Below are 17,833 nucleotides of genomic sequence, written 5' to 3' on the forward strand. Positions count from 1 at the left end.
ATGCTAGAATCTCCTGGGGCCTATCTATAAAAGTTCTGAGTCATTTCTGCTGTAGAAGTCAACTTGGATACCTGAAGACTTTTCAACAGAGTTTTCTGGCTCTTTCAGGTTGAGTGCCAATTATAGCAGTGGCCGGAATTACAAATAATGGGGTCTTTTAAACATTAATCTGAAGCTGGTATAAAAACAAATTCATTATGGTGCTGGTGATTAAATGTATTATCCTATTTCTCAGGGAAAAAAGCACAGAATATATTGAAATATTTGTTTTATAGTGTTCTCTCTAAATAGCATTAAAGAATAAATGTAGTTGAGCTTTTAAACTTTAAAATAGCATTAAAAGAACAAAGCCAGTTGAGCTTTTAAAATTACATTTGAATATAAATACATATAGTATTCCCAAATTTTCTTCTGCTAGTGGTTTTTCAAAGGATATTTTCTTACTGAGTGGTAACTGGGGACAGTCTGTCTATCTGAAAATAAAATCTGCTCAAAACAATCTCCCCCTTATGTTGTGTATTATCCTGATGTGACCAGTTGCCTCCATGACCACTTCTTATGTTGTTCCCCTTTCCTGTGACCTGCCTCTCTGTCTTGTCTCTCTAGAGGTAAGCTCTTTTCTTTTTTTGGGGGGGGGGTTGTTTTGTTTTTTGTTTTGTTTTGTTGCTGTTGGTTTTTGCTTGTAAAGTGCTGGCATAATGAGTGTGTTGCTGGAAACAATAATAAATACACAGTCTTTTTTTTCCTCCCTGCAAGGGAATGGGTCTTATTAATCATGTGTTCAGTGAAGACAATCTGAAGAAGCTGTATGTTTCAAATCTTGGAATTGGCCACACCAGGTACTCCACGTCAGGAATCTCTGAATTAGAGAACTGCCAGCCTTTCGTTGTAGAAACTCTTCATGGGAAGATTGCTGTGGCACACAATGGTGAATTAATAAATGCTAAACAACTCAGAAGAAAGGTAGGAATCAGTCCTGGGTTTTCCAGTATCATTTATTAATGAGTAGGAGGCAGACATGGACAAAAACTTGGTCACATCTCCTAGCTGACATACAATGCTTTAGGTCGTTGAAAACTACAGAGAATGGTGAGGAACTCCAAACTAATGGATTGGGCAGTGCACTGAGAAACAAAGTTTTTTTTAATTTGTAACTCCCATGGTGGGGGGGGATAATCTACTTTTCTTTTATTTTCTGTGTTAATGTTGATCCAATAGGGAAAACTAATCCAGATACAGTTATGAATAGCTCAGTTTGAATCTGCCCATTGCATGGCAGTCATTAGAGAAAGCAAAGAGTGCTTAGAAAATATCATCTAATACATTGATGTGTCCTCATCTGCAATATTATCTCTTTTTGTCATCACCTTGAGAAAGCTATAGTGAATATTGAAAATAGTAGTAGAAAATAGTAATTTATAGTGATATGAACACATAAGGAGACGGTCAAAAATTGGATATCATAGCCCGTAAAGAAGGAAGTGGACATATTGCAGAGCAGAATTAAAACCTCACAGATGCTTCTCTTTTAACCCTGTTCAAAGAACAAGGGAACATACTACTACATCAAAGAATTGTAAATTTATGACTTGGAAAAGGTAATGGAACTTTATGTAGAATGTAGTCAGTCTGTGGATGCCACCACTGCTGCAAGAATGTATCAAGACAGATATTGTGACTGGTTTCAAAATGATGGGTTAATTTTATGTTCAAGCATCACTGTAAATGTGATAATGGTAAAAATGGTATCCAGTCTTATTCTTCAGGATGCAAGATCTACAAAGGTTAGGTAGGAACCCTCCGGTGCAAAGCATTGAACAGGCATGAATAGTAGGCTAGATACTTTGCAGGTTCTCCTCTTCCTTAAATGCAACGTGTGTGTTGAGCGCACCAGACTAAAAGGACCATAAGTCTGATTCAGTCTCTCACATCTTAGGTTGTTGTTTTTTCCCTCCTTCCCCTTACTCTGTCTTCAGTCATTTCTTCTTTCATTGTTTACTTGTGCTTCCTCTCTTCACCTGTTCTCTGTGCCCTGCTTCAGCTTGCCATGTGTAAGCGGCAGTGAGAAGGTGACAAAATCCCCAGACCCTGAGTAGCACTGTGGATATTAGGGAATGTCAACTTTGCTTTATGCTTTGGTCACCAGTAAAGCAAAGCAGTGAAAAGAAGCGTGAGGGATGCAGTTCAGAGTGTCATTTTATATGAGCCGATGTTGTGCACCAGCTCCTTGGACAAAAGTACAATCCACTTTCTTTGGTTCTTGGTGACTTCTACATTAAAACAACTTTTCAGACATGTAACTCCTTGCTAAACTAAAAATGGTGCAATGGTTTCGTAGACTGATAACACTATATTTTATCTTTTTTTAAAAAAAAAAAAAAGCTGATGAGACATGGTGTGGGACTATCAACCAGTTCTGACAGCGAATTGATCACCCAGCTGCTGGCATTCACACCTCCACTCGAGAATGATGATACCCCAGACTGGGTGGCAAGGTAAGCGGTTAGGGGCTGGAATTAGAAACAAGAGTATTGTCTGAGTGTAAAATACAGCAGTAGTAAGTAACAGAATACAGCCATCTGTAACATACCATTGTGTTTACTTAATCTCATTTCAGAATCAAAAATTTAATGAATGAAACCCCTACTTCATATTCACTACTAATGATGCATAAAGACATAATCTATGCAGTACGTGATCCCTATGGGAATCGTCCACTTTGCATTGGTCGTCTCATTTCAGTAGGCAGCATGAGTGGAAAAGGTAAATCCTATGTAAAGACTGGGTAACCAGCCATAAGTATGTTTACATTTGCAAAGCTAGATAAATAATACATTTGCACTTAATGGGGGAATCATGTCCACATTCATGCAGTTGAGCAACTTTTCTTTAAAATGTTACTCTCTCTGAACATCGGATGCAATAATATCCCAATATTGGTTGATTTATAAAATACAAAATACATTTTGATGGTGGGAACAAATTTAAAGGAAATCAGAAGCACCCCTTCTCTCTTGACAATAGTAAATCCCCATTCCCCCATGGCAGCAGCAGAGAGAGGCAGCCTAGTTGCAGCAGAGATAATTGGAGAGAGATTTCTCCCCTCTGCCCTGGGAGAAAAGTGGGGATGGCTAGATACAGGCCCTATTTCTTCTCCTTTTTGTTGTAGGGTTGCTTATTAGCTTTGGGCTACTGGTGCTTATTTGTTTTATTGAAGGAAAAATTATTTTTGGGGGGGATTCTTCTGGAAGGAGCTGGGAAACCCACTTGTCCACATATTATGGCAAGGAGTTAATGTGAAAACGCAATATAGGAATTTGAATAAAGGCTCTGCATGTTCTTATAAACCAAAATGTTCTGAGTCAGGATAAAATCTGATCATTCGTGGAAGATAATCCCAAAGGAGAATTGTACATACCTTCCCATCTCAGTGCCCTGAGTGATACCCATGATTTTTCAAGGAAAAACCTTAAGACCTAGTGTGCTGTAAGATATGGGAACTTGACATTTTTAACTGCAGGAAAAAATGTATAAAGCCATTCTTTGTCCAAAGAAATTGATATGGCATGGAGGATTGTGTGTGAGAATTTTTTGTAATCTCTTAGAAAATATTCGCAATGTCCAAATACTGTATATTAGTGTTTGTATCCTGTTATGTTCTTAATCTGCCCATTTGTTCCCTTTCATTTGCCTATCTTTGAGAATTCTTCTCACTTTGGGTCCAGTGAATGCCCATTAAAGTCCAAGGGCACCCACCCTTTTATTGACTTCAGTGGCATTGGAGGCACCACTTAATATACAGAGAGTAAGGAATTTCTTATCTAAACAAAAAGCATGTGTATACACCAGGGCCCCAAAAACTTATTGAGATGGAAGTAGGGGGGAAAAGTCCTGCAGAGATAAGGAATTTATTTCTCTGAATTGTCCTTATGAACAGTGACTGTGTGAAACTGGCTCTTCTAATCTCTCAAGGACAAGTTTTATATAATGTTTCCAAAGAACAGTTTTTCAACAAATGTTACAGCAACTTTCAATTCCAAACTTTCTATTCAGAAATCGTGACTATTTGACTTGCCCAAGTACATGATTACAAAATGTAACAGGCCAGTACTGTTGCAGAAATTTAACATGTTTAGTGATTATAATTCCAAGACCTGTGAAGATAATGTAACTATAATTGAAAATTTTATTATAGGGAAGAAAAACAGCGAAACAGAAGGATGGGTGGTCTCCTCTGAATCCTGCAGCTTTTTATCTATTGGTGCACAGTAAGTTCCTTCACATACAAGGTGATCTGTAAACACTTTAAACAGTGAATAGAGATTTAAATAGCCAAATGATAGTATTCACATACAGTATAAAAGATTATATCTATCAGTTTATGGATTTAAATAAATATGGCAATAGTGTATTCAGAAATCATCTGCAAAGAAGACTGTGTGGGTATCTCTTCACTGTAGAGTTAGCTAAGCTAACTGAAAAGGAGTTAAGTGAGTACAGCCACAATGTAAAATGAATATTCCAACTACAGAGTGGTTGTTTTAGCAGCTGGTGGGTTGTGTTGACTCAAACTGTAGCCTATACCTCCTGATAGGCTAGCCACTTCAGCTGACAGCTCCACCACACTCAAATTATGGATTTTTATGTGCAGGCAGGATTCAAGTTGGGACAATACTGAAGTTAACTATAGTGAAGACAAGCCCAGTATATAGTTAAAAAAGAAACAGGAGAAATGTTCTCTGTGCAAAAACATTTAATTTTCAGTGAAAATAAAAACTACAGTCAAATCAACAAAATCATTCATACCTATAATGAGGAATTTACAGTTAATTTGCAAATCCGACATTTAACAAATCTGCCACTAATTGAGTGTTATGTTAAGTAAAATTGTGTCCCCTTAAAGTGGAAAAACAAGGCAAAAACTGCAAGAAGTAAAAACTAAATTCAGAGCAAAATAATGTCTGAACTTCAGTAATCTATTACATTGAGAGATGTTCTAGAAACAAGCTACAACATATGTTCCTCTGTGGTGAGTTCTGTCATTTCCATGTACCAATAATTAACTGTTGGTACCATCTTTGTTTTCTTAACAAAAGTTGCTTTACTCTGGACCTACCTTCTGAGACTGAGATACTTCTGCTAAGAATCATCATCAACGGGGGCGTTTTGCACTACATATAAATCCCAAAAGGAAAAGGAGTACTTGTGGCACCTTAGAGACTAACACATTTATTTGAGCATAAGCTTTCATGAGCTACAGCTCACTTCATCGGATGCATGCAGTGGAAAATACAGTGGGGAGATTTATATACATAGAGAACATGAAACAATGGGTGTTACCATACACATTGTAAGGAGAGTGATCAGGTAAGGTGAGCTGTTACCAGTAGGAGGGTGGGGGTGGGGGGGTGGTTGCGGGAGAAACCTTTTGTAGTGATAATCAAGGTGGACCATGTCCAGCAGTTGACAAGAACGTCTGAGGAACAGTGGGGGGTGGAATAAACATGGGGAAATAGTTTTACTTTGTGTAATGACCCATCCACTCCCAGCCTTTATTCAAGCCTAGGTTAATTGTATCCAGTTTGCAAATTAATTCCAATTCTGCAGTCTCTCGTTGGAGTCTGTTTTTGAAGTTTTTTTGTTGAATAATTGCAACTTTTAGGTCTGTAATTGAGTGACCAAAGAGATTGAAGTGTTCTCCGACTGGTTTTTGAATGTTATAATTCTTGACATCTGATTTGTGTCCATTTATTCTTTTACGTAGAGACTGTCCAGTTTGACCAATGTACATGGCAGAGGGCATTGCTGGCACATGATGGCATATATCACACTGGTAGATGTGCAGGTGAACAAGCCTCTGATAGTGTGGCTGTTGTGATTAGGCCCTATGATGGTGTCCCCTGAATAGATATGTGGATACAGTTGGCAACGGGCTTTGTTGCAAGGATAGGTTCCTGGGTTAGTGGTTCGGTTGTGTGGTGTCTGGTTGCTGGTGAGTATTTGCTTCAGGTTGGGGGGCTGTGTAGAAGCAAGGACTGGCCTGTCTCCCAAGATCTGTGAGAGTGATGGGTCGTCCTTCAGGATAGGTTGTAGATCCTTGATGATGCATTGGAGAGGTTTTAGTTGGAGGCTGAAAGTGATGGCTAGTGGCGTTCTGTTGTTTTCTTTTTTGGGCCTGTCCTGTAGTAGGTGACTCTTCTGGCTGGGTACTCTTCTGGCTCTGTCAGTTTGTTTCTTCACTTCAGCAGGTGGGTATTGTAGTTCATAGAATCATAGAATATCAGGGTTGGAAGGGACCTCAGGAGGTCATCTAGTCCAACCCCCTGCTCAAAGCAGGACCAATCCCCAGATCCCTAAATGGCCCCTTCAAGGATTGAACTCATAACCCTGGGGTTAGCAGGCCAATGCTCAAACCACTGAGCTGTCCCTCCCCTTGATAGAGATCTTGTAGGTGTTTGTCTCTGTCTGAGGGGTTGGAGCAAATGCAGTTGTATCGTAGAGCTTTCTCAATGTTATCAGCTAGCCCACTAATTCTAGTATCTGGCTAATGAATATGCATCCCCTTCTAAATTACATCTCCAGCATTCATCAGAGTCACTTAATCTGCATGTTTTAAGACTTGCTGGTGTGTGATATGTGCAGTGAATATTTTTCAACATTACTCAGATATGAATATCTTGACTCATGTTTAGTAAAACTGAAAATCTAAGTACTTAGGAAATGAACTCCTGGTTCTTTTTTTTTGCCATTTAACCTCTAGTGATAGGATGCAATTAATTGGATAACTAAACTCAATTTACTCCTGGGGGAATTCTGTGCCTAAAAATTCTGCACATAATATTTTAAAATTCTGCATATTTATTTTATTTGTCAAAATAACACAATTTAATCATGCTAGTTTCAATTATTTTTGTAATTTATTTCAAAATACCTGTCAGCAAGTATGTCTGTAACAATACATTCCCCCAAAAAAGAAAGATTCAGGTAATGTTTTTTTTTTGACAGATTCCTTACTAGCATATTAATACAGAACTTTGAGCAATTCATTTAAACTACAATACAGAAACTTATTTCCTGCATCCTTCAGAAGGAGTCTATAGGCTTGGGGGAGTCCAAGGGTAATGGAGGAGCTGAGGAAGGGGGAAGGAGCCTGGGAGTGAATCTGGAAAGTTGTTGGCTGTGGGTGGGAGAAGTACGGAATGTGATTTTGGGCAGGAGGGAGGGATTGTTAAGGAGCTGGGGAGCCTCCCCCATGCAGACCCTGGCTGACCAAGCCTTTCCCATTCAGTCAGGCACATCTGTTCCCGTCCCCATGTGGCCCTGCGGAACCTTTTGCATTCGGTCCCTGACTCAAAGCTGTCACCCCACTAGCTCCTGAGCCCACATCCCTGTCTGTGCCCCTCACTAGCCCTTCTGAACCCCAGCTTATGACACCACCCTCCCCCCCCCACCGCCCATCAGCCCTTGTGCCCCACTCTGTCAGTCCTAACATAGCTCCGTGAGCAGGATGAATGGAGCATGACTGGAGCTGTCTGCTGGCTGTTCTGGCGCCACAGCAGCCTCTGAGGTGTGAAAGGTGGAACTGCAGAAGTTTCCAGGCAGAAAGTTATTTTTTGTGGGGAAAAGAAGAAAAAATTTTTTGTACCGTACATGAATTCTGGTCCATGTGCAGTGGTGCAGAATTCCTCTAGGAGTGTCAATTGAAGCAGTATACTTAAACAACAGTAGTTAGAAGATCAGCTTATAGAAGATCTAAGAATATGTTTAATAATGCAATCGCTGAGCTGCTTATATTTTTATTAAGACTCCATATTCAATTTTTGTTCTAATTATGAAAAGATATAATCTAAGCATATGGAACAGCAGACCTATATTCCAGTAATCCTGCCCTTATTCAGTTGTAGCTGCCTTCCACCTTCTATTTTGATACTGACATGACCCTAGTTACTGACTGTAGTGACAGCTCTTATGACTACATTCCTCATTCCAGGCCATTTGATTTTATGGGATGATTTGTGTTTCATAGAAAAGTGACTAAACTAGTCAAGACTAAATTAAGAGCCAGTTTATTCATCTCATGATGGCCAGGACTTGACTCTATCTTAAATTTATAACTGCTACTAATATACATAAAGCATTTCAGTGTCGTCTTGGCTGTTTCATGTAATGGGAAGATGTCCTTAACCATTTAGTGCTAAGACTGGAAATTTACTATTTTCAGGTACTAATGCAGGCTGTCAATGTTACTGCACTAGTCTTGCATTAGTGCTGGCAAAGTCCAATGCTAGGAGCCAAAGGGTCAACTTTAAAATAATAATCTAATATTTTGTGACTGCTGAATATCAGAAAGTTGACTGGGTTTAGCAGAACATGGCTTTGTTTATATTCTAAAACTAACATGCAAGTGTATGGAAATTTCTAAATACCGCAAATATCTTTTCAAGGTATTATCGTGAAGTCCTCCCTGGAGAGATTGTGAAGATATCCAGATATGATGTCCAAACACTGGATGTTGTACCAAGACCTGGAGGAGATCCGTCAGCATTCTGTATCTTTGAATATGTTTATTTTGCAAGGCCCGACAGCATTTTTGAAGGTATGAAGATAAACTATAGTAAACAAGGAATGCAGGCGTTATTGAAATGGGGGACTGTATCCTGGAAAGTAGTTACTCTGAGAACAGTTGAGGGGTCACAGTGCACAAGATGCTTAACATGGAGCTCACACTGTGATGCTGTGTCAAAAAAGGGTTAATGCGATCCTTGGATATATAAACAGGAGTAGTGACTAGGAGGGAAGAAGGAAGAGATTTTTCTGTCTGTATACATTTAGTGATGAGTCCAATACTAGAATACTGCATCCAGATCTGGTGATCACATTTTAAAAAAGATGTTGAAGAATTGGAGAGGGTACAGAAAAGAAGAGCCACAAAAATGATTCAGTGACTGGAAATAAAGGTCTTGCAGTGAGAGACTAAATGAGCGAAATACGTTTAACTTCTCAAATGAAGGTCGAGAAGTGTTTGCACTTAGGTACTTATAACACAGTAACTTTCTGGGGAGAAAACCAGGAACTAAAGGTCATTTTAATCTAGTAGATAAAGGCATAACAAGATCCAATGGCTGGAAGTTAAAGCCAAACAAATTTAATGTAGAAACAAGGTGCAGTTTTTTAAAAGTGAGAGTGATTAAGCAGTGGAACAAACTACTAAGGAAAGTGGTGGATTGTACATCTTTTGATGTCTTTGAAACAGCACTGGATGCCTTTTTGGAAGATATGCTGTAGTCAAACACAAGTTATTGGCAGAGGTGATTTAAAGGGCCAGGGGCTCCCCGCAATGGCCGGAGCCCCTGGCCCTTTAAATCCCCGCCAGAGCCCTGCCGCCGCTACCCTGGGGCTCCGGCAGCCGGACTCAGGCAGCACTTTAAAGGGCCAGGTGCTCCTGCCCATTGTGGGGAGCGGCAGGGCTCCTGCAGTGATGTAAAGGGCCAGGGGCTCAGGCTGCTGCGGGGAGCCCTGGGCCATTTAAATCTTGATTTAAAGGTCCCACCTCTTCAGGTTGAGGCCACGTCCCCACTCAGGACTCCAGCCTAATGGTAAATCCTTTAAGTTACTTTCACCCTGGTTATTGGACTCAGTACCTGGGTGATTGGATGAAATTCTGTGGCCCGTGTTATTCAGGAGGTCTAACTAGATAATGTAGTGGTCCCTTCTGGCCTTAAAATGTATGAATATATAAGATACTATTGTATCATTTTAGACAACATTTAAAAAAATATTTAGGACTTATTAAAGCATTTGAAGTGTGGCTTATCTTATCTTTCCTTACAAGAAGCAACCATTCCTGTGGATCCTTCTTTCTAATTAAATTTTCAGTTCTGTACATGTTCAGTGTACATGGAGCTATCAGTCTTGTCCTATGATCACTACCTTGGTAAAGCTCTCATAGGACAGGCCTCTATTCTGTGCTAATGTCAGGCTACTTAGCAGAACCATTTGATGCAAGAACAAAAACAGGATGTGGAGAGAGTAAAAATTCAGGTTCAAATCCTGCTGGTCTTGCTCAAGTGAATAGTTTTGTTAATGTCAGTGGGACTGATCACCTGAATAAGGCAAGAAGGATTTGGTCCTCACAGTGGCCTGAAAGATGGAAAGCAACATGGATATTATGGGAGGAGATGAAAGGTGTAAGGTGACTGGTGGTGGTGAATATTTCTCATTACTTTTTAGAGGCTTCCTATTTACCTAAAACTTACTGTAGAATTTATTTGATAGGAATAGTTCCTGTACTGTGCAAACTGAAAGTTAAATCATAATTACATAAGGGAAAAGAATTATTATTTCCTCAATGTCCATAGGTCAAATGGTGTATTCAGTCAGGAGAAGATGCGGTCAGCAGCTTGCTGTTGAAGCACCAGTGGAAGCAGACTTGGTTAGCACAGTACCAGAATCTGCAACACCAGCAGCACTAGGTTATGCACAAAAGGTATTGTGGATGGATTATTTTTAATATTTATTTCTTCCCCTCCCCGCCAGTGTTTCTAACTTTCTGTGAAATACGCTAGACTCTCCTTTACAGTAAGTTAGTTTTGGTGTTTTCCTCCTGTCAGATAGTGTATGTGGGTCTTCTGTGAGCTGGGTTTCATATTGTGGTATGCTGCACCAGTGCACTGTTGCCACTGCATTGGTCAAGCTAAAGGCCTTTGATTAGCCCTAATCTGCAGGTCATCTTTTAAAAAAATCTTTACAATTCCTAATCCTTATTTTTTAATGTATTTATTTTATTTAACTGTGTGTATAATTGTCTTTTGCTTGTAGTGTGGGCTGCCATATGTTGAAGTACTCTGTAAAAATCGATATGTCGGAAGAACTTTTATTCAGCCAAACATGCGATTAAGACAGCTTGGAGTGGCAAAAAAATTTGGAGTCCTATCTGATAACTTTAAAGGCAAAAGAATTGTGCTAATCGATGATTCTATTGTGCGGGGCAATACCATCTCACCGATAATAAAGCTGCTCAGGGAATCTGGTGCGAAGGAGGTAAGTTCAATTTCAGCAATTGTAATGCAGATGTAAAGGGAAATTTGATGGAGACACAAGTTGGAGTGTTTTAGTGACACGTCAGAATATTTCCCTTAGTGCGCTCACAAGGTGTGGTAGAAAGAGAGCCATAAAAACAAAGAAAGCAAATGCACAACAATATGTAATAGTGTGAAAAGTTTCTTGTGTGATTGCTTGATCTTAGGAAAATCTGCAGCAGAAAAACTTGAATAAAGGGGGTACTGCTCTATTTTAAAGTAAGTGTGCGTCTACACTAGCGAGGGCATAGCTGTACTGATGCAGCTGCGCTGCTGTAAGATCGCTTGTGTGGCCACTCTCTATGCCGGCAGGAGAGAGCTCTCCTGTCGACATAAAACCACCTCCACGAGTGGCGGTAGCTGTGTCAGTGGGAGAAGCTCTCCCATCAACATAGCACTGTCCCCACCAACGTTTCTGTTGGTGTAACTTATATTGCTCAGGAGTGGTGGTTTGTTTTTTGTCCCCCCCCCCGTCCCCCCCCTATAAATTAAAATAAATTATACTGACAAAAGTGGTAGTGTAGACATGGCCTAAGATGTAACTGACAAATCAAGAATGAATGGAAAACTGATAGTTTTATCTAAAAATCAGTGTGGCGGATATATATTTCGACTACTTATTCCTGCTGTGGTATTGTTTTTAACCTTACTTCTTAGGTAAATAGGCATTTGTCCTAAATCTCAAGAAAAATATTGCTTCTGGTTTAATTTGTTTCTTTGATTTACATATGAAATAGAATGTGCTAGTCTGTCACAGAAGCAAATGTGCTTTGTATAACGAAAGCTGTCAATGAGTAGACACTGCCTAAGCACAGAGCCTGTGAACGTTTACACGTGTGCTTATTTTTATTACCATGAGTAGCTCTGTTAATTTAAATTGGATTACTCACACTTTAAATCTATTTTTAATAGAAAAGTTGTGAAGACAAAATAGTTTTATTTGAAATTAAGAAGCCATTTTAAAGGCTTTAATAATGTTACTTGTTAAATTTCTTTACCCCTACTGATATTTTGGAGTCTGGAGAGACCGAAGACCCTGATCCTGAAATGTAATGCACACAGTGGATCCTTATACGTATGTGGGGCTCCAAATAGGGGCAGGGCTTTGCCTTTGCTGATCACCTTTCAGGGGTTGGCGCTTTCGTGTCTGAGTATAACATTAACTAACAGCAATGACTTTTATCAAGATGCAAGTTTTTACTGGTAATGTAATATTGAAAATTCATTTTCTTTCAGGTGCACATTCGTGTGGCTTCACCTCCCATAAAATTTCCTTGTTACATGGGAATAAATATTCCAACAAAAGAAGAACTCATTGCCAACAGACCTGAATTTCATGACCTTGCAAAATACATAGGTAAATGCTATAGTTTTACCCCCCGCCCTTGAGTTTTTTCAGTCATGAGGAAAAACATGATCACAAATTTTCAGTGGGGAAAAACTGACATCCCCGCTCTCCCAAAAAGAACAAACCAAAAAACCCCAAAACTGAGCTACTGAATTTTTTGTTGAACTGCTCACACCAGATCACATTGATACCAGCTGTATGTTTTGTCTGTTGCAGTTTATAGTTCTTCCTTTACAAAATATAGAGCACTCAAATAACTTTCAAAAAGTAAACGACAAATACACTTTCAAAGTTCTAGTTGTTTTGATTCTTGCCAAACTTCCCAGAAAAACTCTACCTGTGTTGAGCTGTGGCATGCAAAATTTCAGGAAGATAAGTTGAAGACAGAGTAGTGATGAAAATTTAAGCATAATAAAATATTCTTACTAAATTTATAAATGCTTGCTGGTTTTGCTTAAAACTCAAATTGTAGAATTTATGTAAATATTTTTCTTGAGCTGAAGGCATCTCATCTTAAAACTATAAGATTTAAACAAAATAAATGCAGTGTATTTTAGAATCTTTACAGTAAGCAATATTTGCTACAGAACAAAAAAAATGAGAACAAATGCCAAAATTATTATTTGTGCCATTGCAAATAACAGATGTGCATTATCATGATGGAGCAATAGTGATCAGTAATGGCTTGTGAATGGGCATGTCTATTATCATATATAGTATTGTGCTGTAGCAATGATTTTAAAAACTTACCAATTTAAAAACACAGCTGTAGTTAAAAGCCTTTAAACTTACAGGGTTTTTTTTAGTGTTTTTAAGATTGACTTCATTGCTCCTTCTGTCTAATCTTTTAATCAGCCTTTCCCCCCCCCCCATGGCATTAATTGTGATAGCACAAATAAAGCATTATGAATTTGCTGGAGGATCACATTTTAATATCTGTTCACAATGTAATTAACAAAAGTGATAAAATGAGAGGGTGAAACACTCTCTCCTCCTGCAGAGCATTCATGTGAACCACTTACTACATTATCTCAAAGGCCCAATAGCCAAATACAGCAAGAAGAACAAAAGTCATGGATGCTCTGCTTATGGAACAAAGGCAGCTTGAAACAGCTGTGTGTGTGGCTGCTTCCAAGGTGAACTTGGAATAATTGCTGATTCAGGGAGGCAATGTGCTATGAGCTCAGAGAATCTCAATGACCCGCCTGGATTTAGTTTCCATTTTGACAAAATGAGTAACATTGTGGTTCTCAGTCTTTTCCATACCAGAACCCCCGCCTCCTGTCTAGCCAACAAGGGACCCCTACTTCCATTTAGTAATATGGAAAGGACAAGGTGATTGTGACCCCCTATCACCTTGTTTTATTGTCTTTTTTCCTTGCAGGGGAGGTGACCCACAGGGAGAGAACCCATGTAATATCATGACTACATGTTCAAGATGCTTTTATTTTGTTTAATACTAGTGTAGCTTTTAATGTTTCATTGTCTTCTTTTATTTCCCCTAGGAGCGGACAGTGTGATTTATCTTTCTGTGGAAGGGTTGGTATCATCTGTGCAAGAAAGTATCAAAGCAAAGCAAGAAAATCAAAACAGCCTTAAAACCAATAAGTCTCGTGTTAGAAAGATTGGCCACTGTACAGCATGTCTTACTGGGGAATACCCAGTAGAGCTCGACTGGTGACTTTAATGCCCAAGTACCGTTGCTGAATGTAGTTTTTTGAATTGAGAAGTATGTTGTCAATAACAGCACATAGCATCTTCTTACATTTAGCAAGCCACTTAAAGCTAGTGACGTCTAATTGCTGTTACAGACATGTCTTTGCAGACTTTCTATAAAGTTTATGATGACGAAAACCATATAATGTAAGTACCTGGATAAATAAAAGAAGTCACGGACAATAGTGCCTTTTATTTGGGTTTTTTTTCCTCGTGGATGTAATGTAAAAACCACCCGGTCTTTTGGATTACTTAGTTGTCCCAGCTAAACTGTTTTTTGTTTTAATCTTGTCAAGGAAGTTGGATGTTCTTTTTTAGGTTTATTCACAAAATTGATAAATTATTTAAAAACCAATTTAGGATACAGCTCATGGATCATACAGAATAATTTATAATTATCAAACCGTATTAGTGCAAAAGAAAAAGGTGAACTTTGCTTTTTTTGAAGAAAATGCCCAATTCTGAAGAGTTAAATGGCTTTCCAAGGAATTCTTATCTCGTACTTTGTGGAATATTATATTGTAAAGAACAGGAGATGTACTTAAGTGTTTGGGTTTTTTTGTTTGTTTTTTGCTTATGTTACTAAAAGGCTTTTATATTCAAGCTATGTATCTACATCTAATATGTATCCATATTCAGTGAACACTATCTTTATAGCATGTGACCTTAAAAACAGAAGACTCAGGAAAATACTAAACAAAAAATCTCTCTAATTTGATATTTTCTTAATATAAGCATATTGAAGCCCAGCATAATTGCTTTTAGTATATGTCATTGGGATATGACAGGGAAAACTAGTTGTGATATTTACAAACCTAGAAAGTATGATTAGACCTGCATTGCAAAGTTGCTAACTTTCTCCATCACTTCATTATTTTATTTCAGTATAAATCCTTAAAAATTCTGAGGTCTGAGCTAATGTGTTTTTATAAATGGGCCTTCCAGGTAGAATCAAAAGTAAAATAACATTTTGCTTAGCTTGTAATCAACATGATATGTCAATAGAGTACTGTAAAAACTGCAAAAGGGTGGAGGAATGAGTTTTCATGAGAAATACACTAAGTTGTATTTCCAACTATTAGTCTACTGCTTTCCAGCAGTACTGTATGGGTTACTGAATGTAATGTTTTTATCATGAAATGAGTGGGTTATAAAGAACACTTACTTTGGTTATGAAGTGGCAAAATGCATTATATTTTTTAAATAATGTTACAGATAACAAAGTATATACTTCTCAATGAACAGCTAGTAATTGGCTAAAATGAATACCTTTCACAAAACTATTAATTATGAACTTTCACATTTTTTTAAATGTTTACTATACCTTAGACTTTTCTTATGTATGTCAGAAACTTAATTTAGATGTTTTTAATGTTTTTGGTGTTAAGGTTGCTTGTAAATACTGTTTTACAAAAGAGAAAGTTTAGAAAGTCTCCCCCTTTATTCCCTCCCTCCCCCCCCCCCAGTATGATGTAGTTGAGAGCCAGAGTGATGGTGATTAAACCTCGATCTTTTGACTCAAGTATTATTAGTTGTGTGTGATGCATAACCTCAGAACTAACGCCCCAATTCAGCAAAGCATATAAATAAGGATTTCACTTTAAGCATGCTTTTGAAGTCACTGAGATTTAACTTACATAGCTAAGTACTTTGCCTAATGAGTGTTTGAGTTAGGTTTAGGGCCTGCTTCCACTGAAGTTTAAGATCAGACTCTTGGGACTTTAATGAGAGCAAGATTGGGCCTTTACTTTGTTCCTCACCAAGCTCAGGTCCACACGTGTAGTGAGAGGCTCGCTGCATGTCCATCTTCTGTTTCACCAAGAAGTGGGTAGTAAGCCTCTCTTACAGAATCAAACAGTGGCATCCGACAAATGGAAGTGTGAGGAATGATGGTACCATCCCATGCCAGCCTGACCCTTCCTACCTTAGGGATGATTTAGGGAAAACTCTGAGATCTTGGAGTTTTTTCTCCCTACCTTTCCTCCACCACCAAAAAGCAGGTATTTCTATGGGAAGGACTTGGAGTAACTTGGTCCTATATCCTATCGTTTTACAGTGAGTCCTTTCCACTCTAGGATAAGAACTTTATCTAAAGCCATATTTAATCACAGATGTTGCCAAGAGGGTTTTAACCTGTCTACAATTTGGAAAAATTATGCTTTTTGGCAAACAAAATTATATAGAACTTATGCATGTACCCTAGAATGTGCTGTAGCTCACAAAAGCTTATGCTCAAATAAATTTTAGTCTCTAAGGTGCCACAAGTCCTCCTTTTCTTTTTGTGGATACAGACTAACACAGCTGCTACTCTGAAACTTGACTAGCATTGTTACTTTTAACTGTAAACACAGTTTGTACATTTAACATGGTTCTGATTTCATTCAGGACAGATTCTCTAGTGCCTTAACACTTAAAGATCAAGTGTTCTCCTTTTCCCACATATACTGTTGTGACGTTCCCCTGGAGTTGTCTGGACTGGTGATCAACTAGGTCACCCCAATCCTTGACTCTGGGAGCCAGCCTTACCTTGCTCTGCTGTGAGAACCCCCACTTCTGGGCTGTTCACGCACACCCTCTGGCAGGTAAGCTGCTCCTTGGATTGTGCAGCCAAATGACACTAGACAATATCTCCGGTCCCAGACACAACCCTAGGAACCTCTGTCTTGCAGTGTCCAGTTATGCCCACTGGATGCTGCAAGTTTATAGGAGTTTGTCAGTTTAACAAAAAAATTGATATGTACCAGGCTTGTTATCCCAAGGGGAGTGACACTCTTCAAACCAAACATTTATTAACTACAAAGAGATTAAGTGATTATAAGTCAAAGCATAACAAGTCACATTTGGTCACATGAAATAAAAGCAAAACACATTCTAAGCTGCTCTTAACACTTTCAATGCCTTTATAAACTTAAATGCTCTCCCCTTTGATCAGCGCTTCAGTCGCTTGGTGTGGTGTCTGTAGCTCTCTCCCTTTTATCATGTTCGTTCTTCCCTCTTAGCTTTGCCCCCTCCCCTCCGCACCCGCACGCCCCCCCCCACCCCCCCAAGTGTCTGGTGAGCGTTACTTCATCGCATTCCAAACTGACCAAAGGAAGGGGGGTGACTCACTCAGAGTCCAACAGATCCTTTTGTTGCCTAGGCCAGTGTCCTTTGTTCCTGTGAGGCTGGGCCCCAGGTTTGTCCTATACATGCCCTGATGAGGTGGGAACTGCCCCTCTGCTGCTGGACAATATTTGCCTGGGCTTGCTTTAAGCCATGATGACACATTTTCAGCCTCAAACTTATATATATTACCATAACAATGCTCTGTACATCATGAGCCTTCTGAAGACACTTGCCATGAAAAACTTTGCATTAGACACCACACAATCATAAGGATGAACTTGGGTGTGCTGGGTGTTCCCCCAAGATACAGAACATCACAACTGTGCATTTTAAAATGTAAAAATATGACTGTAAAGGGCTATCATAGTATCAGCCTCTGCATTTAGAGGCAGAGGTTTTGACTTTCACTTGTGGTTTACACCAGCCTAAGAAAAATCAAGACCACAATGTTTCTTGTTCAGTGCATGGTATGGTAGCTTACTTGTATGCAGTTAAAATTGCTTCCTAAACTTTTTCCCTTCCAAGTTTCTCATTTTATTTCCTTCCACATACACATTTTCCTCTGACACTGTTCATCTATCAAAAT

At 38.9% G+C, this 17,833-nt stretch overlaps 1 protein-coding gene across 2 annotated transcripts in view; it reads left to right on the forward strand.

Moving 5' to 3' along the window:
- The window catches only part of PPAT (phosphoribosyl pyrophosphate amidotransferase), a 71,293-nt gene extending 56,966 nt beyond the window's left edge, over positions 1 to 14,327 (forward strand). The window contains exons 3-11 of one of the 2 annotated variants that reach the window (XM_077815593.1): positions 757 to 963; positions 2,383 to 2,495; positions 2,618 to 2,763; positions 4,196 to 4,268; positions 8,445 to 8,596; positions 10,359 to 10,486; positions 10,819 to 11,040; positions 12,315 to 12,435; positions 13,932 to 14,327. In XM_077815593.1, the coding sequence (XP_077671719.1) occupies positions 757 to 963; positions 2,383 to 2,495; positions 2,618 to 2,763; positions 4,196 to 4,268; positions 8,445 to 8,596; positions 10,359 to 10,486; positions 10,819 to 11,040; positions 12,315 to 12,435; positions 13,932 to 14,107 (1,338 nt within the window). In that variant the 3' untranslated portion in view covers positions 14,108 to 14,327. The remainder of the gene's footprint in view (positions 1 to 756; positions 964 to 2,382; positions 2,496 to 2,617; positions 2,764 to 4,195; positions 4,269 to 8,444; positions 8,597 to 10,358; positions 10,487 to 10,818; positions 11,041 to 12,314; positions 12,436 to 13,931) is intronic. The other variant, XM_077815594.1, reaches the window with a different exon arrangement.
- The last annotated feature ends 3,506 nt before the right edge of the window (positions 14,328 to 17,833 follow it).

Source organism: Eretmochelys imbricata, chromosome 4, assembly GCF_965152235.1.
Source record: "Eretmochelys imbricata isolate rEreImb1 chromosome 4, rEreImb1.hap1, whole genome shotgun sequence".
Taxonomy (NCBI): domain Eukaryota; kingdom Metazoa; phylum Chordata; order Testudines; family Cheloniidae; genus Eretmochelys; species Eretmochelys imbricata.